Source organism: Scyliorhinus torazame, chromosome 30, assembly GCF_047496885.1.
Source record: "Scyliorhinus torazame isolate Kashiwa2021f chromosome 30, sScyTor2.1, whole genome shotgun sequence".
Lineage (NCBI taxonomy): Eukaryota > Metazoa > Chordata > Chondrichthyes > Carcharhiniformes > Scyliorhinidae > Scyliorhinus > Scyliorhinus torazame.
The window spans coordinates 24,046,746-24,069,130 of record NC_092736.1 but is presented as its reverse complement, the minus strand read 5'-3'; the positions used below and the strand labels follow the sequence as shown (position 1 = coordinate 24,069,130).

At 47.3% G+C, this 22,385-nt stretch overlaps 1 protein-coding gene across 9 annotated transcripts in view; it reads right to left on the bottom strand.

Annotated features, from left to right (window-relative positions):
* LOC140404444 (hydroxylysine kinase-like) overlaps positions 1-20,739 on the bottom strand; it is a 42,343-nt gene extending 21,604 nt beyond the window's left edge. The window contains exons 1-5 of one of the 9 annotated variants that reach the window (XM_072492993.1): positions 20,719-20,738; positions 20,483-20,584; positions 19,206-19,329; positions 18,395-18,524; positions 8,045-8,381 (exon numbers count right to left, since the gene is read on the bottom strand). In XM_072492993.1, coding sequence (XP_072349094.1) covers positions 8,045-8,381 — 337 coding nt within the window. In that variant the 5' untranslated portion in view covers positions 18,395-18,524; positions 19,206-19,329; positions 20,483-20,584; positions 20,719-20,738. Of the gene's footprint in view, positions 1-8,044; positions 8,382-11,040; positions 11,076-11,140; positions 11,184-11,440; positions 11,499-18,394; positions 18,525-19,205; positions 20,430-20,482 lie in introns of those variants that run through there. The other 8 variants (XM_072492991.1, XM_072492994.1, XM_072492989.1 and 5 more) reach the window with 8 other exon arrangements.
* Positions 20,740-22,385: the final 1,646 nt, after the last annotated feature.

Here is a 22,385-nt window from a genome sequence, read left to right as displayed (position 1 = left end):
GAATACCATGGGCCCTTATTTTACTCAGCAGTCTCCCGTGAGGCACCTTATCAAAGGCCTTTTGGAAGTCAAGATAGATAACATCCATTGGCTCTCCTTGGTCTAACCTATTTGTTATCTCTTCAAAGAACTCAAACAGGTTTGTCAGGCACAACCTCCCCTTACTAAATCCATGCTTACTTGTCCTAATCCGACCCTGCACTTCCAAGAATTTAGAAATCTCATCCTTAACAATGGATTCTAGAATCTTGCCAACAACCGAGGTTAGGCTAATTGGCCTATAATTTTCCATCTTTTTCCTTGTTCCCTTCTTGAACAGGGGGGTTACAACAGCGATTTTCCAATCCTCTGGTACTTTCCCTGACTCCAGTGACTGTTGAAACATCATCACCAACGCCTCCACTATTTCTTCAGCTATCTCCTTTAGAACTCTAGGATGTAGCCCATCTGGGCCCGGAGATTTGTCAATTTTTAGACCTCTTAGTTTCTCTAGCACTTTCTCCTTTGTGATGGCTACCATATTCAACTCTGTCCCCTGACTTTCCGGAATTGTTGGGATATTACTCATGTCTTCTACTTTTTTGGGTCGGTCTTCACAGTGGAAGACACAAATAACATGCCAGTGACTGATGGAAAAGAGGCTATGACAGGTGAGGACCTTGAGAGGATTGTTATCACCAAGGAGGGAGTGATGGGCAAGCTAATGGGGCTAAAGGTAGACAAGTCTCCTGGACCTGATGGAATGCATCCCAGAGTGCTAAAAGAGATGGCTAGGGAAATTGCAAATGCACTAGTGATAATTTACCAAAATTCACTAGACTCTGGGGTGGTCCCGGCGGATTGGAAATTAGCAAACGTGACACCACTGTTTAAAAAAAGAGGTAGGCAGAAAGCGGGTAATTATAGGCCAGTGAGCTTAACTTCGGTAGTAGGGAAGATGCTGGAATCTATCATCAAGGAAGAAATAGCGAGGCATCTGGATGGAAATTGTCCCATTGGGCAGACGCAGCATGGGTTCATAAAGGGCAGGTCATGCCTAACTAATTTAGTGGAATTTTTTGAGGACATTAGCAGTGCGGTAGATAACGGGGAGCCAATGGATGTGGTATATCTGGATTTCCAGAAAGCCTTTGACAAGGTGCCACACAAAAGGTTGCTGCATAAGATAAAGATGCATGGCATTAAGGGGAAAGTAGTAGCATGGATAGAGGATTGGTTAATTAATAGAAAGCAAAGAGTGGGGATTAGTGGATGTTTCTCTGGTTGGCAATCAGTAGCTAGTGGTGTCCCTCAGGGATCAGTGTTGGGCCCACAACTGTTCACAATTTACATAGATGATTTGGAGTTGGGGACCAAGGGCAATGTGTCCAAGTTTGCAGACGACACTCAGATAAGTGGTAAAGCAAAAAGTGCAGAGGATACTGGAAGTCTGCAGAGGGATTTGGATAGGCTAAGTGAATGGGCTAGGGTCTGGCAGATAGAATACAGTGTTGACAAATGTGAGGTTATCCATTTTGGTAGGAATAACAGCAAAAGGGATTATTTAAATGATAAAATATTAAATCATGCTGCTGTGCAGAGAGACCTGGGTGTGCTAGTGCATGAGTCGCAAAAAGTTGGTTTACAGGTGCAACATGTGATTAAGAAGGTAAATGGAATTTTGTCCTTCATTGCTAGAGGGATGGAGTTTAAGACTAGGGAGGTTACGCTGCAATTATATAAGGTGTTAGTGAGGCCACACCTGGAGTATTGTGTTCAGTTTTGGTCTCCTTACTTGAGAAAGGACGTACTGGCACTGGAGGGTGTGCAGAGGAGATTCACTAGGTTAATCCCAGAGCTGAAGGGGCTGGATTACGAGGAGAGGTTGAGTAGACTGGGACTGTACTCGTTGGAATTTAGAAGGATGAGGGGGGATCTTATAGAAACATATAAGATTATGAAGAGAATAGACAGGATAGATGCGGGCAAGTTGTTTGCACTGGCGGGTGAAAGCAGAACTAGGGGGCATAGCCTCAAAATAAGGGGAAGTAGATTTAGGACTGAGTTTAGGAGGAACTTCTTCACCCAAAGGGTTGTGAATCTATGGAATTCCTTGCCCAGTGAAGCAGTAGAGGCTCCTTCATTAAATGTTTTTAAGATAAAGATAGATAGTTTTTTGAACAATAAAGGGATTAAGGGTTATGGTGTTCGGGACGGAAAGTGGAGCTGAGTCCACAAAAGATCAGCCATGATCTCATTGAATGGTGGAGCAGGCTCGAGGGGCCAGATGGCCTACTCCTGCTCCTAGTTCTTATGTTCTTATTACTGGCGCTTCTCTTACCTTTTCTTGCCGATTGGAGTGTGTTTTCCTCACAGTATTTGTCGAATTTGTCCAGGACTGCCTGGAAGTCGCACCTGTTTTGCCCCTTGGAGAACTTGAATTTTTAAAAGATTTATTCTGCTCTTGCACCGTCTATGGTGAGGAGAAGCTCTGATTTTTCATCATCGGCCAGGTCTTTAAGTTCAGCTGCCACCAGGGAGAGTTCAAACGTTTGCCGGAATACCTGCCAGTTTTCGCGGAGATTGCTGTGGCACTCGAGCTGCTGCGGAACTGGGAGCTCGAACATCTTGCCTGGGTATTGCTGGTTGTCACTGTACGCTAAGGTATGGCTATCTGGATTTAAACAGTTCACTACTGGTACCATGTTTTGTTATGTTGCCTTTGTAACATAAGCGGCTTCCTTGTGTTGCATTTGTCAAAGGAAGGTTCAGACGTGTAGATAACTTCAACACATTTATTTACACTATGTACACTTTTATAACTTGAGTTCGACACTACTGCTAATCCTATTATAGCTACCCAGACTGACCAACCAGCTGCTGTTTTCCACGTGGTGGGTGTGATATTGAATCAACCCTGTGCCTGTCCTTACTGACTGTCTCCACTGGCCAAAGGGCTGAACATGTGTGTGGTGTCCTTTATATATGGGTTGGTGTAATGCCCCCCTGTGGTCGTGGTACCTCCTTGTGTATCGTGACTGTCCATTGGTCGCCTCCTATCTAACTTATCTATTGGTTGAGTGTGTGTGTGTGATGTTTCTGGTGCTCCCTCTAGTGTCTGGCTAGCTTACATGTATTTACAGTGATGCACATCACCACAACCACCATGACACCACATATTGTGTTGGTTGTATCTTACCCGAGACTACATGAGAGAGCAAACCATGTGATGTTGCATCACTTCCTGTGATGATGTGCACAGTTTCTGATTTGCATATTACACAGTTAGAATTAAACCTTATACATCATCACCCCTCCCCCAAATCTATATTGTAAAGTACAAACTCTGATTAGTTTCCATCCTTCATCTGTTCCTTTCCTTCAGATTAATTCTTTCCTCCATTTTGTTTTAATATAATAATAAAATAATAATAATCTTTATTGTCACAAGTAGGCATACATTAACACTGTATTGAAGTTATTGTGAAAAGCCCCTAGTCGCCACATTCCGGCGCCTGTTCGGGTACACAGAGGGAGAATTCAGAATGTCCAATTCATCTAACAAACCCGTCTTTCGGGACTTGTGGGAGGAACCAGAGCACCCGGAGGAAACCCACGCAGACACGGGGAGAACGTGCTGACTCAGCTCAAACCGAAGCGGGAACCGAACCTAGGACCCTGGCGCTGTGAAGCAACAGTGCTACCCACTGTGCTACTGTACAAGAGCAGTCGCTGTGGCGGTTTCACGTCTACCGTCTTCTCCTGTGGGGCAAGTTGGGGGTTTTGAATCCTGCGAGTGGTCTCTTACATTCTGCTGGGCAGCGGGAGACTCGATACAATGACTCAGGCTCACCAGTCATGGATGAGTTGTTGAATGCAATATCAGTGGTTTGTCCAAATGGATAGATGACTGCTCCCATGGGGTGGAAGGCTGCTTCTGTGTGGTAGCCGGGGCACTTATGCTTTGTACCATGTCCAGTTTGGGTGAGGCAGGACCGTGGAAGTGGTCTCTATTCAACCACTCGCCCATTGCGAACTTGGATGCGGATCCAAACTGGATCTTCTGGTTGGAGGTCGAGAGGTTGTGCTTCTCATAGTGCCTGGTGGCATGGGGTGGCTTCAATGGGAATTCCCACGCGGCGGGTGCAGAGAACCCCGCCCCCAAGGTGTATATTGACCAATGAAGGGGCTTGTGGTCGGCAGTGGCAGAGATTGTGTTCGCCGCTAATAAATAATAACTATGGCTAATCTGAGAAAACAAGATTCCAGTGAGAGGGTGGGTGTTAATGGGGATTGCAGAATATCAGAATGTGATTAGATAGGCTTAAAATGGGTTTACAAGGGGCAGCACGGTGGAGCAGTGGGTAGCACTGCAGTCTCACGGCGCCGAGATCCCAGGTTCGATCCCGGCTCTGGGTCACCGTCCGTGTGGCGTTGACATGAGCCCGATGGGCTGAATGGGCTTTTTCTGCTGTAATGACTATGAATGGTCAATCCATGGAACAAGCTCTCAAGGGAGAATGTAGAAGCAGATGCAACTAAGATAGGTTCTCTTGGAGTACATTGATATATATTCTTTTGAAAGGTATTGTATTTGGGGGTGATGGTGGCACACTAGGATTGTCACTGGACCAGTAATCCAAAGGCCCAGGATGCTGCTCTGGGGGCATGGGTTCGAATCTCACCACGGCAACTGGTAGAATAGGGCAGCACGGTCGCATTGTGGATAGCACAATTGCTTCACAGCTCCAGGGTCCCAGGTTCGATTCCGGCTGGGGTCACTGTCTGTGCGGAGTCTGCACATCCTCCCCGTGTGTGCGTGGGTTTCCTCCGGGTGCTCCGGTTTCCTCCCACAGTCCAAAGATGTGCAGGTTAGGTGGATTGGCCATGATAAATTGCCCTTAGTGTCCAAAATTGCCCTTAGTGTTGGGTTGGGTGGGGTTACTGGGTTAGGGGGATAGGGTGGAGGTGTTGACCTTGGGTAGGGTGCTCTTCCCAAGAGCCGGTGCAGACTCGATGGGCCGAATGGCCTCCTTCTGCACTGTAAATGCTATGATCTATTCCAAACGTAAACAAGAGCAACAAAACAACATCCCAACAAACAAAGTTAAGTTTGTACATTTTTCACCTTTTAATCCCTCCCCCTCCCCACCCCATGATGAACAACTCCACAAACATTGTCATGAACATGCCCCGTTGTATCTCAAAGCCCTCTTCTGACCCCCTTAAGGCAAATTTAATCTTCTCCAACCAGCGAATCTCATACAGATTCCCAACCAATTCCCAGTGGCGTATCTGACCTCCAATCCAAAAGAGTCCGTCATCGGGCAATCAGAGAGGCAAAGGCCACGACATCAGCCCCTTCCACCCCTCAGCAGCACCGGCACCTCCGAAACCCCAAAGACCGCCACCACGGGGTCTGGCTTCACCTCGGCCCCCGTTATCCTCGACCGGGTCCCAAACACCACCTCCCAGTAGCTCTCCAACCTCCCGCATCTCCAAAACCTGTGTACATCATTCCGGCCCCCGGCCACACTTCCCGCATCCATCTGATACCCTGGGAAAGAACCCACTCATCCGAGCCCGAGTCACGTGGACCCTGTGCACCGCTTTAAACTGAATCAAATTCATTCTGGCACAGGAAAAGGTTGAGTTCCTCTCACCAGAATCCCCATCCTATCTCCCTCCCCAACTCTTCCTCCCACTTCTGCTTGATCCTCTCACTAATGCCTTGCCCTGCACTCCCAATCACTTGTATATGTCCCCGATCTTGTCCCAATCACTTGTATATGTCCCCGATCTTGTCCCAATCACTTGTATATGTCCCCGATTTTGTCCCAATCACCTGTATATGTCCCCGATCTTGTCCCAATCACCTGTATATGTCCCCGATCTTGTCCCAATCACCTGTATATGTCCCCGATCTTGTCCCAATCACCTGTATATGCCCCGATCTTGTCCCAGTCACCTGTATATGCCCCGATCTTGTCCCAAACACCTGTATGTCCCTGATCTTGTCCCAATCACCTGTATATGTCCCCGATCTTGTCCCAATCACCTGTATATGTCCCCGATCTTGTCCCAATCACCTGTATGTCCCTGATCTTGTCCAAATCACCTGTACATGTCCCCGATCTTGTCCCAGTCACCTGTATATGTCCCCGATCTTGTCCCAATCACCTGTATATGGCCCCGATCTTGTCCCAATCACCGGTATATGTCCCCAATCTTGTCCCAATCACCGGTATATGTCCCCGATCGTGTCCCAATCAGCTGTGTATGTCCCCGATCATGTCCCAATCACTTGTATATGTCCCCGATCTTGTCCCAATCACCTGTATATTTCCCCGATCTTGTCCCAGTCACCTGTATATGCCCCGATCTTGTCCCAATCACTTGTATATGTCCCCGATCTTGTCCCAATCACCTGTATATGTCACTGATCTTGTCCCAATCACGTGTATATGTCCCAATCTTGTCCAAATCACCTGTATATGTCCCCGTTCTTGTCCCAATCACCTGTATATGTCCCCGATCTTGTTCCAATCACCTGTATATGTCCCCGATCTTGTCCCAATCACCTGTATATGTCCCCGATCTTGTCCCAATCGCCTGTATATGTCCCCGATCTTGTCCCAATCACCTGTATATGTCCCCGATCTTGTCCCAATCACCTGTATATGCCCCGATCTTGTCCCAGTCACCTGTATATGCCCCGATCTTGTCCCAAACACCTGTATGTCCCTGATCTTGTCCCAATCACCTGTATATGTCCCCGATCTTGTCCCAATCACGTGTATGTCCCTGATCTTGTCCAAATCACCTGTATATGTCCCCGATCTTGTCCCAGTCACCTGTATATGTCCCCGATCTTGTCCCAATCACCTGTATATGGCCCCGATCTTGTCCCAATCACCGGTATATGTCCCCAATCTTGTCCCAATCACCTGTATATGTCCCCGATCGTGTCCCAATCACCTGTGTATGTCCCCGATCATGTCCCAATCACTTGTATATGTCCCCGATCTTGTCCCAATCACCTGTATATTTCCCCGATCTTGTCCCAGTCACCTGTATATGCCCCGATCTTGTCCCAATCACTTGTATATGTCCCCGATCTTGTCCCAATCACCTGTATATGTCCCTGATCTTGTCCCAATCACGTGTATATGTCCCAATCTTGTCCAAATCACCTGTATATGTCCCCGTTCTTGTCCCAATCACCTGTATATGTCCCCGATCTTGTTCCAATCACCTGTATATGTCCCCGATCTTGTCCCAATCACCTGTATATGTCCCCGATCTTGTCCCAATCGCCTGTATATGTCCCCGATCTTGTCCCAATCACCTGTATATGTCCCCGATCTTGTCCCAATCACTTGTATATGTGCCCGATCTTGTCCCAATCACCTGTATATGTCCCCAATCTTGTCCCAATCACCTGTATATGTCCCCGATCTTGTCCCAATCACCTGTGTATGTCCCCGATCTTGTCCCAATCACTTGTATATGTCCCCGATCTTATTCCAAATACCTGTATATGCCCCGATCCTGTCCTCTCCCACCTCATCTGGGAGCAGCATTTTCTCCAGCAGCGTGTACTCCGGTAGTTGGGGGAAGGTAGGTAGCTCCTTTTGCGCAAAGCCCCGCACCTGCCAGTACCTAAACTCCGTCTACTCGGCAACTTGAACCTCTCCCGCAGTTCATCGATCCCAGCAAATTTCCCATCCATGAACATATACCTGGCCCGCTCCAAACCCCTCCCTCCACCGCTTGTAAATCCCATCCATCCTTCCCCCTCCCCCTCTTCCCCGGTGTAATTGGAATACGTTGATAAATGTGGCACCCAAAGCTTGTCATCATTGGCGACTTCCTCACCAGATGTTGTAGATGAACAATAAAAATAGTCAGCTAGCCCATCATTTATTGTATTGTGTGTCCACCAAGGTGAACTAAATGGGTCTCAGTCTTTTCTCATCTAGTGATTTCGATGAAGGAAATTCAACGTTTGACATTTTTCAATGTGACTTTTACCTGACCCCAGTAACCAAGAACTGATACTTACCAATACTTTCCAATGACATAATCTTGCCATCAGTGGTTGGGATAGGAATGGGTGAAGGAAACCCTTTCTCGTTCAAAAACATCATGGCTCGTGTTTGTGCTTCAATCAAATCAGTATCTTGGCTATCGACGCTGTTCATCACTTTGAGGACATAGCTCTTACTGTGATCTCCAGTCTCCTGGCTCTCAGACGCCAGGACGTGGAAGTTCTGATCAACGTAACTGGGCATTGATTGGACACTGGAGACCCTCAGACCGTACAAACGCTCGACCAACTCAACAACCTGCGCTTCATTCAGCAAGGGTTTGATTAGAACAGGTTCCTCCATGGTGGACATCTGAGAAATACCAAAATAATGAAGCTGATTAAATAAGGGAATGAAATGCACCAGGAAAGGTGGTTGCTCGTTTGTGGACAACTAATGCGGCCAACATAATCGATGGCCAAAATCTAATTTATTACAATTACATATACTGAAAACAGGCAGTCTGATATAATGCCATTATGGCACAGGAGGAGGCCGTTTGCTCCATCAAAATCTATGCTGGCCCTCTGTAGAACACGCCAGTCAGGCCATTCCCCCGTTCTATCCCAGCAGTTTTGTAGGTTTATTTGTCTCATGTGCCCATCCAATTTCCTTTTGAATTATTGATAATCCCCGCTTCCAGTATCCTCATGGGCAGAGAGTTCCCGGTCATTAAGACAAAGACTCGCATAAAAACGCCTTTCCTTAAATTTCCCTGCTACATCTCTTACCCAAAAGATTAAGTCCGCGTGCCCCTTGGTCTTTGCAGGGTCAGCCAATGGGAACAGCGTTCCTCCATCTGTCGTATCGAAATCTTTCATTTTCTTTGATAACGCGATCAACTCAGCATCCTTTACTCCAATGGGAACTGCCCCAGCTTCCCCATAACTTAACCTTGTTGCTAAAGTCCCTCGTCCCTGGAACCATTCTGGTAAATCTCCCCCGCACCCCCTCAGGGACCCTCACATCCTTCCTAAAATGTGGTGACCAAAGTTGGACCAGTTGTGGCCTAAATAAATCGTAAAGGTTCAGCATTGCCTCCCTGTGTTTGCTCTCAGTGTCTCTACTTATGAAGAGCAAGATCCCATACGCTTTGCTAACCGCGCTCCCAATATGTCCTGCCATCTTCAAAGATCGGTGCACACGTGCACCCCAGGCGTCTCCTTCTTGCACACTCTGCAGAAACTCTCAGTTATATTGCTTCTCTCTACCACATCTGTCAAAATGTACCACCTCGCACATCTCTATGTTAAATCCCACCTGCCACTAGTCTGCCTATTCTGCTAGCCCATCTATGTCCTGTTGCAAGTTATTTCATTAAAGAACAAAGAACAATACAGCACAGGAACAGACCCTTCGGCCCTCCAAGCCTGCACCAACCATGGTAATTGGTTAAACTAAAACTTACAGAGTCCATATCCTTCCATTCCCAACCTATTCATATATTTGTCTAGATGCCCCTTAGATGCCGCTATCGTACCTGTTCCCACCACCTCCCCAGACAGCCCGTTCCATATATTCACCACCTTCTGTGTAAAAACACTTGCCTCGCACATCTGCTCTAAACTTTTCCCCATGCACTTTAAACCTATGTCCCCTAGTACTTGACTCCCCTACCCATACCCATTCCTACCCATTCACCTGAGGAACGAGCAGTGCTCCGAACGTTAGTGATTCAAAACAAACCTGTTGGACTTTAACCTGGTGTTGTAAGACTTCTTACTGTGCTCACCCCAGTCCAACGCCAGCATCTCCACATCACTCCTACCCTAGAAAAGAGCATCTGACTATCCACTCTGTCCATGCCACTCATAGGTTTGTAGACCTCTATCAGGTTTCCTCTCAACCTCCGTCGTTCCAGTGAGAACAGACCGAGTTTACCTAACCCCTCTTCATAGCTAACGTCCTCCATACCAGGCAACATCCGAGTAAGCCGCTTCTGTACCCTCTCTAAAGCATCCACATCCTTCTGGCGACCAGAATTGTACACAATATTCCAAATGAGGCCTAACTAAGCTCCTGTACAGCTGCAACATGACTTGTATTATGGGCCAGGGTTTAGAGAACCCCAAAGTGTATCATGGAGTTCACCTGACCCACAACTTTTAATAGATTGTGGTATGGGGAGCACACGGCCCACTCTACAGGTGTGATGCAACAGACATCAACAGTACTTTTAAATTAAAACACTGTTTATTTATGAAACCAGTTGACACTTTATAAACGCACAGTAAACATCTTAACAACTATCAACACCAATAAATCCACCAAAGAATACAGTACTCTCTAAGTAACTCTTAATTTTTCCTTGCAACATCCATAAGACAAAAAGAACCCTTTTTACAGAAAGACATCAGGTTTAACTTCACTACTGAGAACAGTAACCACTTTGAAATCACCAAATTAACATTCTTTAGCTTGCAGAGATTGATACACATCCTGCTGTGATTGCAGCTTCTCCAAATCTAAAACAAAACTAAAACACACCCTGTAGCTGCAAGCCCAAAGTGAAAGTAAAAGCACACAGACAGCCCAGCTCCACCCACACTCTGACATCACTGATAAACACCCATTTCTTAAAGGTACATCCACTAAAGCAATTTTATAAACCCCCATTTCTTAAACGTATTCTCACATGACACTTGCCAATTTTTATAGTCAATGCCCCAAAGGCCAGCATGCTTCTTGACCACCTTATCCATATGCGTTGCCACTTTCAGTGATCGGTGGACATGCACTCCCAGATCTCTCTGCCTGTCAATACTCGCAAGAGTTCTACCATTTATTGTGTAATTCTGACATGCATTGGACCTTCCAAAGTGCATAACCTCACACTTGTCCGGATTCAACTCCATCTGCCATTTCTCCGCCCAAGACTCCAACCAGTTAGTTTCGGGAGATCAGTTTCGGGAGCGGCCACAGGGAGCAAGTGGTGGTGGGAGAGGTAAGTACTGTTTAAAAACTTCCTTACCTTGCAGGTCAGCTGTTAGTTTCGGGAGATCAGTTGCGGGAGCGGCCACAGGGAGCAAGTGGTGCTGGGAGAGGTAAGTACTGTTTAAAAACCTCCTTACCTTGCAGGTCAGCTGTTAGTTTCGGGAGATCAGTTTCGGGAGCAGCCACAGGTAGCAAGTGGTGCTGGGAGAGGTAAGTACTGTTTAAAAACTTCCTTACCTTGCAGGTCAGCTGTTAGTTTCGGGAGATCAGTTTTGGGAGCGGCCACAGGGAGCAAGTGGTGCTGGGCGAGGTAAGTACTGTTTAAAAACTTCCTTACCTTGCAAGTCAGTTGTTAGTTCCAGGAGATCAGTTTCGGGAGCGGCCACGAGGAGTAAGTGGTGCTGGGAGAGGTAAGTACTGTTTAAAAACTTCCTTACCTTGCAGGTCAGCTGTTAGTTTCGGGAGATCAGTTTCGGGAGCAGGCCTATTGGCTGACTGTAAATCAGGAAGAATACAAAAGGTGTGGTTGAAGTGCCTTTAGAAACAGAGTGCTGGAAGCAAACAGAGTGTACCTGAGTTCGGGTAAGAGGTGAGTGAGGGCTGTGTTTTTTTGGAGTTTGGTGTTTGGGGTTGAGTTTCCCCCCCCCCCCAAAAAAAAACAATTAATTAAGTAAATTAATTAACTAGTTAAGGGAATTTGGTGCTCATCTTAAGGAGGTGCAGAGAAGCAGACCTGTGAGGGAGTCTCGGGAGCAATTACATCACAGCCAGCAGGTAAGTGACTTGTGACTGGTAAGTGATTTTTCTTTTCTCTCTTTGACTTTCTCTTAGCTGTGTAGTGTAGTTCAAATTTAACTTCAGGTTTAAGTCATGGCAGGAGAGCTCAGACCCGTGTCATGCTCCTCTTGTGAGATGTGGCAATTCAGGGACCCTTCTGGTGTCCCTGACTCCTTCATCTGCAAGAAGTGTGTCCAACTGCAGCTCCTGTTAGACCGCTTGACGGCTCTGGAGCTGCGGATGGATTCACTTTGGAGCATCCGCGATGCTGAGGAAGTTGTAGATAGCACATTCAGTGAGTTGGTCACACCGCAGATTAAAATTACTGAGGCAGATAGGGAATGGGTGACCAACAGACAGAGGAACAGTAGGAAGGCAGTGCAGGGATCCCCTGTGGTCATCTCCCTCCAAAACAGATTTACCGTTTTGGAAACTGTTGGGGGAGATGGCTCACCAGGGGAAGGTGGCAGCAGCCAGGTTCATGGCACCGTGGCTGACTCTGCTGCACAGAAGGGCGGGAAAAAGAGTGGCAGAGCTATAGTGATAGGGGTTTCAATTGTAAGGGGAATAGACAGGCGTTTCTGCGGACACAAACGAGAATCCAGGATGGTATGTTGCCTCCCTGGTGCAAGGGTCAAGGATGTCTCGGAGCGGCTGCAGGGCATTCTGGAGGGAGAGGGTGAACAGCCAGCTGTCGTGGTGCATATAGGCACCAACGATATAGGTAAAAAACGGGATGAGGTCCTACAAGCTGAATTTAGGGAGTTAGGAGTTAAACTAAAAAGTAGGACCTCAAAGGTAGTAATCTCAGGATTGCTACCAGTGCCGCGTGATAGTCAGAGTAGGAATGACAGGATAGCTAGGATGAATACGTGGCTTGAGAGATGGTGCAAGAGGGAGAGTTTCAAATTCCTGGGACATTGGGACCGGTTCTGGGGGAGGTGGGACCTGTACAAATCGGACGGTCTGCATCTGGGTGGGACCGGAACCAATGTTCTCGGGGGTGTGTTTGCTAGTGCAGTTGGGGAGGGTTTAAACTAATGTGGCAGGGGGATGGGAACTGATGTAGGAAGTCAGTGGGGACGGAATCAAAAGGCAGGAAGGGATAGTGTGTAAAGCATGACCAGAGAAAGCAGGGCAGAGAGCAAGGAAAGTCTACATTAAACTGCATTTATTTCAATGCAAGGGGCCTGACGGGCAAAGCGGATGAACTCAGGGCATGGATGGGCACATGGGTCTGGGATATTATAGCTATGACTGAAACATGGCTAAGGGAGGGGCAGGACTGGCAGCTCAATGTTCCGGGGTACAGATGCTATAGAAAGGATAGAACAGGAGGTAAGAGAGGAGGGGGACTGGCGTTTTTGATTAGGGAGAACATCACGGCAGTACTTAGAGGGGATATATCCGAGGGTTCGCCCACTGAGTCTATATGGGTGGAACTGAAAAATAAGAAGGGAGAGATCACCTTGATAGGACTGTACTACAGGCCCCCAAATAGTCAGCGGGAAATTGAGGAGCAAATATGTAAGGAGATTACAGATAGCTGCAAGAAAAATAGGGTGGTAATAGTAGGGGACTTTAACTTTCCCAACATTGACTGGGACAGCCATAGCATTAGGGGCTTGGATGGAGGGAAATTTGTTGAGTGTATTCAGGAGGAATTTCTCATTCAGTATGTGGATGGACCGACTAGAGAGGGGGCAAAACTTGACCTCGTCTTGGGAAATAAGGAAGGGCAAGTGACAGAAGTGTTAGTGAGGGATCACTTTGGGACAAGTGACCATAACTCCATTAGTTTTAAGATAGCTATGGAGAATGATAGGTCTGGCCCAAGAGTTAAAATTCTTAATTGGGGCAAGGCCAATTTTGATGGTATCAGACAGGAACTTGCAGAGGTAGATTGGGGGAGACTGTTGGCAGGCAAAGGGACGGCTGGTAAATGGAAGGCTTTTAAAAATGTGTTAACCAGGGTTCAGGGTAAGCACATTCCCTTTAGAGTGAAGGGCAAGGCTGGTAGAAGTAGGGAACCCTGGATGACTCGAGATATTGAGACTCTGGTCAAAAAGAAGAAGGAGGCATATGACGTACATAAACAACTGGGATCAAGTGGATCCCTTGAAGAGTATAGAGATTGTCGAAATAGAGTTAAGAGGGAAATCAGGAGGGCAAAAAGGGGACATGAAATTGCTTTGGCAAATAATGCAAAGGAGAATCCAAAGATCTTCTACAGATACATAAAGGGAAAAAGAGTAACTAGGGACAGAGTAGGGCCTCTTAAGGATCAACAAGGACATCTATGTGCAGAGCCACAAGAGTTGGGTGAGATCCTGAATGAATATTTCTCATCGGTATTCACGGTGGAGAAAGGCATGGATGTTAGGAAACTAAGGGAAATAAATAGTGATGTATTGAGAAGTGTGCATATTACAGAGGAGGAGGTGCTGGAAGTCTTAAAGCGCATCAAGGTAGATAAATCCCCGGGACCTGATGAAATGTATCCCAGGATGTTGTGGGAGGCTAGGGAGGAAATTGCGGGTCCCCTAACAGAGATATTTGAATCATCGGCAGCCACAGGTGAGGTGCCTGAAGATTGGAGAGTGGCGAATGTTGTGCCCTTGTTTAAGAAGGGCAGCAGGGAAAAGCCTGGGAACTACAGACCGGTGAGCCTAACATCTGTAGTAGGTAAGTTGCTAGAAGGTATTCTGAGAGACAGGATCTACAAGCATTTAGAGAGGCAAGGACTGATTCGGGGCAGTCAGCATGGCTTTGTGCGTGGAAAATCATGTCTCACAAATTTGATTGAGTTTTTTGAGGGGGTGACCAAGAAGGTAGATGAGGGCAGTGCAGTAGATGTTGTCTACATGGACTTTAGCAAAGCCTTTGACAAGGTACCGCATGGTAGGTTGTTGCAGAAGGTTAAAGCTCACGGGATCCAGGGTGAGGTTGCCAATTGGATTCAAAATTGGCTGGACGACAGAAGGCAGAGGGTGGTTGTAGAGGGTTGTTTTTCAAACTGGAGGCCTGTGACCAGTGATGTGCCTCAGGGATCGGTGCTGGGTCCACTGTTATTTGTGATTTATATTAATGATTTGGATGAGAATTTAGGAGGCATGGTTAGTAAGTTTGCAGGTGACACCAAGATTGGTGGCACAGTAGATAGTGAAGAAGGTTATCTAGGATTGCAACGGGATCTTGATCAATTAGGCCAGTGGGCCGACGAATGGCAGATGGAGTTTAATTTAGATAAATGTGAGGTGATGCATTTTGGCAGATCGAATCAGGCCAGGACCTACTCAGTTAATGGTATGGCGTTGGGGAGAGTTATAGAACAAAGAGATCTAGGAGTACAGGTTCATAGCTCCTTGAAGGTGGAGTCGCAGGTGGACAGGGTGGTGAAGAAGGCATTCGGCATGCTTGGTTTTATTGGTCAGGACATTGAATACAAGAGTTGGGACGAATTGTTGAAGTTGTACAAGACATTGGTACGACCACACTTGGAATACTGTGTGCAGTTCTGGTCACCCTATTATAGAAAGGATATTATTAAAGTAGAAAGAGTGCAGAAAAGATTTACTAGGATGTTACCGGGACTTGGTGGTTTGAGTTATAAGGAGAGGCTGGATAGACTGGGACTTTTTTCCCTGGAGCGTAGGAGGCTTAGGGGTGATCTTATAGAGATCTATAAAATAATGAGGGGCATAGATAAGGTAGATAGTCAACATCTTTTCCCAAAGGTAGGGGAGTCTAAAACTAGAGGGCATAGGTTTAAGGTGAGAGGGGAGAGATTCAGAAGGGCCCAGAGGGGCAATTTCTTCACTCAGAGGGTAGTGAGTGTCTGGAATGGGCTGCCAGATGTAGTAGTAGAGGCGGGTACAATTGTGTCTTTTAAAAAGCATTTAGATAGTTACATGGGTAAGATGGGTATAGAGGGTTATGGGCCAAGTGCGGGCAACTGGGACTAGCTTAATGGTAAAAACTGGGCGGCATGGACTGGTTGGGCCGAAGGGCCTGTTTCCATGCTGTAAACTTCTATGATTCTATGATTCAGTTTATATCCTGCTGTATCCTCTGACAAGCCTCTTCACTATCCGCAATTCCACCAATTTTTGTGTCGTCTGCGAACTTACTAATCAGACCAGCTACATTTTCTTCCAAATCATTTATGTACACTACGACCAACAAAGGTCGCAGAACGGAGGTCCCAGTCCCTGTGGAACGCCGCTAGTCACAGCCTTCCATTAGGCAGCACCGGTGGCACGGTGGTTAGCACTGCTGCCTCACGGCGCCAAGGTCCCAGGTTCGATCCCGGCTCTGGGTCACTGTCCGTGTGGAGTTTGCACATTCTCCCCGTGTTTTTACAGTAACTTCATTTGAAGCCTACTTGTGACAATAAGTGATTTTCATTTCATTTCATTCAGAAAAGCACCCTTCTATGTTACCCTCGATCTTCTGTGCCCAAGCCAGTTCTTTATCCAAAAAACGAGATTAGTCAAAAACGATCTGCCTCTAAGCACAAATCACCTTTGTTATTCCTTAATAATACCCACTCTTAAGGTCCAACCACTAGAGGATTTGTGGATCTTCTTTTACATTGACTGTCATTTTAATCTCCTATTCTTTCTTTGTCAGTCTCATTTTCCACTTCACTTCCCCATATAACTGATTGAATCTGGCTCTTGCTTGACTGTCTCACCTGACATCATACTCCCTCTCTTTTTGTTTCATCTTCTTCTCTATCCCCATCGTCCTCCAAGGAGTCCTGTTTTCCCGCCTGTTGGAATGCCCCAAGACCGAACTGGGAACATTTTGTCCTTAAAGATCACCCATTGTTCCGTTCCATAGGGCCCAAACCTTCCGATCAGGATTGGAAAGCCCATTTGTGAAGACGGGCCACAGGAATTCCAGCGATCAAAGCCACAGCCCTATCAAGCCACCTTTGCGGGTAATATACTTGGATCTGGGGTACTCTCTTGGTTTATGTGGGTAATATAAGGGTTAATTGTGTTAATAAATATTGTTGAATTTTGAACTTGTTGTTTGTGGTTTGTCGCCTTTGTAAATAAAGACACCCTCGGTTAAACCTTTGAATAAGTACACTGGTCAAAAGTACCTGAGGTTTTACAGGTACAACAGTTGAGACAGGTCGGGAGTTGGATCAGTGATAGTCAGATGGGGTCTGGGGCTAGGCAGGTTGGGATGGGGTGGGGGGCAGGAAAGAGTGGTTGGGGAGTCAGAGAGCTAGTCAGCAGGTCAGGGTGAGGTCGAGGTCGTCAATATGTGGGCAGCACGGTAGCACAAGTGGATAGCACTGTGGCTTCACAGCGCCAGGGTCCCAGGTTCGATTCCCCGCTGGGTCACGGTCTGTGTGGAGTCTGCACGTTCTCCCCGTGTCTGCGTGGGTTTCCTCCGGGTGCTCCGGTTTCCTCCCACAATCCAAAGACGTGCAGGTTAGGTGGATTGGCCACGATAAATTGCCCTTAGTGACCAAAATGGTTAGGAGGGCTATTGGGTTACGGGGATAGGGGGGAAGTGAGGGCTTAAATGTGTCGGTGCAGACTCGTTGGGTCGAATGGCCTCCTTCTGCACTGTATGTTCTATGTTCAATATGAGTAACTGGAGGGGCTCAGTTGTCTAGGAGTTGGACAAGGGTTTTTCTGTCTAACACTATTCAGCTAAGTAAGTTGGAACTGTCAAAGTCTCTGACGCTTAGAGTTGGAAACATTCTCATGCAGACTCCGCAGTGACCCAAGCGGGAATCGGACCTAGTCATCATAATATTATGAGGACAGAGACTGTAAAGAGATTCATACATAGCCCACAGAAGGGAAAAAGATTTGCGTTAATTGGTTTTGAAGTGCTTTCCCAGGGATCATGGGCTGGATTCTCCAATAATGGGGCTATGTCCCCACTCCAGCGTAAAAATGCTGGCGTTTCACTCGGGACGTTCCTTAAGAAAGTCCTGAGCGATTCTCTTACCTGCAGGGGGCTGGTACGGCCCCGGAAGTCTCCTCGCAGCTCTGGCTGCGGATACAGGGACCCGCACTTCCAGTCGGGAATCCGTGCATGCGCACAGCGGCTGCCTGCAACGGCCGCCCCGTGGGACATGGCGGACTTGGACCGCGGAGCTGCACAAGAAATGTAGCCCCCCCCCCCCAGATCCCGCGGGTCCGTGACGCCCGATCGCTGCTCTGGCCGTCCATGAGCCCCCCCCCCTGATGATCGATCCCCCCACCCCTCACCAGGGCGGCCACAGACTGAATCCGCAGCCACCACCCGACGGCCGATAGATGGTTAGAATCACTCCATCGGGAACACGGCCAGTTTTGCGCGGCGAATTGCAGGGGGAGGGCCTCTGTCAATGGCCCCCTACCCACGCCACATAGTTCGCGCACGAGAGACATCCAAGCGGCGCCGGTCCTGATTCCCGGTTGACGGCCATTCTCCGCCCCATTTACCTCGTTCATATTTTACTCGGTGTGGACTCCCCATGTCCTTGTTAAACAGACAATTTGTTTTGTGAGTGTTGGAATCAGGGTTATATCTGTTTGTCTCGCTGTAGCAATACTGATAGAAATTTCTTGTTCAAATATTTTTAATTCTTTACAACTTACCCTCAACCCAAAATAAAACCAGGCCCCGGATTTTCTCAGGTCGGAAACAGTCCTGCAAAGTGTGTGTCCTCTTCAGCTTTCCCTCTCGTCTAACCTGCGAAGCTCGCTTCTTCAGCAGGACCTGCGACCGCTGGTTAACGGGAGATATTTTGCAAAGTAACACAAGGATCAATATCAATTATAACTCGCGCCGGTAAAAGATTCTTCATCAAGAGACTGCCAGTGTGCTGGCTTTCCTTGTCCTTGCCTGGATAGGAGTGGTTTAAAGTTCTCCAGTTTTTTTCATACAGTTTTGATTAGGAGGAAAATGTGGGCGTATTTTTGTGCGTGCTGTTCAAATAGCTACAATCTGTCATCAGACCATAAGATATGGGAGCAGAATCAGGCCATTCAGCCCATTGAGTCTGTTCTGCCATTCGATCATGGCGGATATGTTCCTCATCCCCATTCTCCTACTACCTTCTCCCCATAACCCCATATCCACTGATTAATCAAGAACGCAGATTTGTGCTTGAGGTGCTGTTACCCACAGGGCTACAGACCAAGAACTGGAAGGTGGAATTGTACAGAACAGTTCTTTCTCAGAACACAAGAACTAGGAGCACGGGGTGGTCAATTTAGCCTCTCGAGCCCGCTCCACCGTTCAATATGATCTTGGCTGATCTCATCCTGGCCTCAACTCCACCGTCCTGCCCATTCTGCGTAACCCTTCACCCCATTACTAATTAAAAATCCGTCTAACTCCTTAAATTTACTCACTGTCTTAAAAAACTTTAATAAATATATTTTTTTAAAAATAAAATTTACTCACTGTCCCAGCATCTACCGCGCTCTGGGGTAGCGAATTCCACAGATTCACAAGCCTCTGGGAGAAGTCGTTTCTGCACACCACTCATGTATTTCCCGTCACACCCCTTCTGCTGCATGAGAAGCAACTACAGCACCACGTTTATATGATTCACTTTCCACCCTTCGGAGCTCCCTGCCCAGACCCAAATTCACGCATCGCCTCTGTGCTCATCGATTTGTATTGCTTCCCAATCTGGCACCACCTGGAATTTTAAACTCTCATGCCTCGTTTTCAAACCCCCTCCCTGGCCTTACTCCTCCGTAGCTCTGCAGCCTCCCCCAATCCCACAGCCCTCCGGGGATACCTGCACGCCTCTGATTCTGGCCTCTTGCACATCCCTCTCTTACTTTGCTGGTTGACCAAGGTTGCTTCATTCAACAACCAGAGCGTTTGGCCCTCTTTGGGGACATACAGGTCTTGGATTCTATCAAACACTTTTATGAAGATCTGCCCTATTCATTAGACATACTTTCGGTTAATAATAATTGTGTCCAGTCTAATGTGGTCAATTCCTGCCTCTTTCCTCCAAGGTCATCCTCATTTAAACTTTGGTATTTGATTTGCACTTCTGTTTCTCAAACCCCAAGATTAAATTTGATCACTGTACTGCCAGTGTTGGCTCCTGTTAAATTATTGACTAATTCAGGCTCATTACACTCTAGTGGAGGTCGCATGGCAGTGGGTAGTATCCCTGCCTCTGTGCCAGAAGATCCAGGTTAAAGGGTGGCAGGGTGGCACAGTGGGTTAGTACTGCTGTCTCACAGCGCCAGGAGCCCGGGTTCGATTCCACCCTCGGGCGACAGTCCACGTGGAGTCTGCACGTTCTCCCCGCGTCTGCGTGGGTTTCCTTCGGGTGCTCTGGTTTCCTCCCACAGTCCAAAGATGTGCAGGTTAGGTGGATTGGCCATGCTAAATTGCCCCTTAAGTGTCCAAAGATGTACAGGTTAGATGGGTTGACTGGATATGGTGGGGGAGGGTGTCCTTAGTAGGGTCAGTGCAGACTAGACAGGCCAAATGGCCTCCTTCTGCACTGTAGGGATTCTATAATAATACTGATCCTTGTGTACAACGGAGGGAGCAGGGTTTCGCATTATGGATTTTCCCCTTATCCTTAGGTTTTTTAAGTACATTGTCCTGTCCCCACTGGACAGGACCAGTCTTTGTAGGATCTCCCCCCTCTTTCCCCCCCCCCCAATCTTAGTTCTGCTGACTGATGGTCACGTTCTCCCTTACTGTACCTGTGCTGTCCTCCAAGCTCTGGCTGTGTCCTTGAGTAAACAATCCAAAAGTTCCCCTCCGTCCCTTGTGCAGTCTTTGACGTGAACTATTGTTGAAGGGTTCTGAGCCAAAATAGAAGTATTTGTTGTTGCCAGGTCTCGAAACAGCCCACAAGCTGTAATGTCAAATTAAAAAGCAGAAGGTGCTCTCAGTTCAGATATTTTACAGCCAAGCCTGATTCTCAGCTCCCACTTACCCCACCGCTTGAAAACCTCCGGACCACATGAGTGAAAGTAAAATATTACCTTGCAATCTGAAATTCTGATCACTGCTCTGCTATTCAGAGCTGTGCGATTTTGCAACCAACTCCTCACCAATGGAAATAAAGGTCAATGCAAAGGGTCGGGTCTTTGTTTGAATTGGCACCAGGTCGCATTCAAATTCAGTAGTCATTGAATGAGTCAAACCTTTTCAACTGACTTCACTTAACCCTTTATGAAGCTAAAAAGCCAAGTATCTGTTTTGGATAAGATTGTTATTGCAGTAAATTGTAATCATACAGCACAAAGGGCCATTCAGCCCATCACATCTGTGCCAGCCCTGGAGTTGAGGAGAGACTAAGTAGACTGGGACTGTACTCATTGGAATTTAGAAGAATGAGGGGGGATCTTATAGAAACTTATAAAATTCTGAAGTGAATAGATAGAGGATCGAAGCAGGGGGGCTGTTTCCACTGGCAGGTGAAAGTAGAACTCGGGGGCATAGCCTCAAAATAAGGGGGAGCAGATTTAGGACTGAGTTGAGGAGGAACTTCTTCACACAAAGGGTCGTGAATCTCTGGAATTCCCTGCCCAGTGACGCAGTTGAGGCTACCTCGATAAATGTTTTTTAGGCAAAGGTAGATAGATTTATGGACAGTAAAGGAATAAAAGGTTAGGGTGAGCAGGAGGGTAAGTGGAGCTGAGTCCGCAGAAAGATCAGCCATGATCTTATTGAATGGCGCAGCAGGCTCGAGGGGCCAAGTGGCCTACCCTTGCTCCTAGTTCTTATGTTCTTAACCAGAGTCCCGCTCCCCCGCTTGTCCCTCACATCCCTGAAAAGTACTCCTTTTCAAAACAGCCAATTCCTTTTTGAAAAACACTATTTAATCTGCTTGGAACAGTGCCAGGGTACTTCCTATGCATGTCCATCCCCCTTCGGGGCTACACCTACTTGCGCGTCCTTGGCGGGTTCTCTGGGCTTGATTCACATATTGAAAAACCTATTGTAAACCTCGCCGGCATGGTGCCGACTATACAGCGGGTAAGCCAGCGAATGATATTTAAATGTATTCAAATGAGGTTCCTGCTGGGCAGGAACTTTGTTACACCACTGGTGGAGGGAGAGGGTAAATTCAGAATGCCGAGATTTCTCTGACGGGCATCTCGGTTTCGGGTCTGTGCATACATTACAATTTGACAAATCTCATTATTGTAACACTACACACTATGCCATTCAGGACCTCCGGTTGCGCGATGCACGTGAAGCGTGCACATGGGGTATCTTCCTCCCCTCCCCATCATTCTCGCTGTTCCTCCCTTTCATGGCACCGTGAATCGTTGGCAAATGAGCAAGCAACAAGAATGCCTAAAACAATGAAAGAATTCCAGCCAAATAAATTTGACTGAAGTAGAGACTTGTGCCGATTCGGGCACAACCAAGGTGGCGGCCGCCTTTCCCGAGCTACTAACATCTGACACTCTTCAGCAAAAAATTCTGATTGTCAAGATGAACAAGCCTCGACGGAGTTTGGTTCTGCATCTGAAAAACCCACTGGAGGAAGCTCTGTCCTCCATTCGATCCTCCCTCAACTCCATTCACCTCACCGTCGACTCCCACGCCAACACCATCACCGATATGGAGACGGCCCTCTCTGGCCACAGC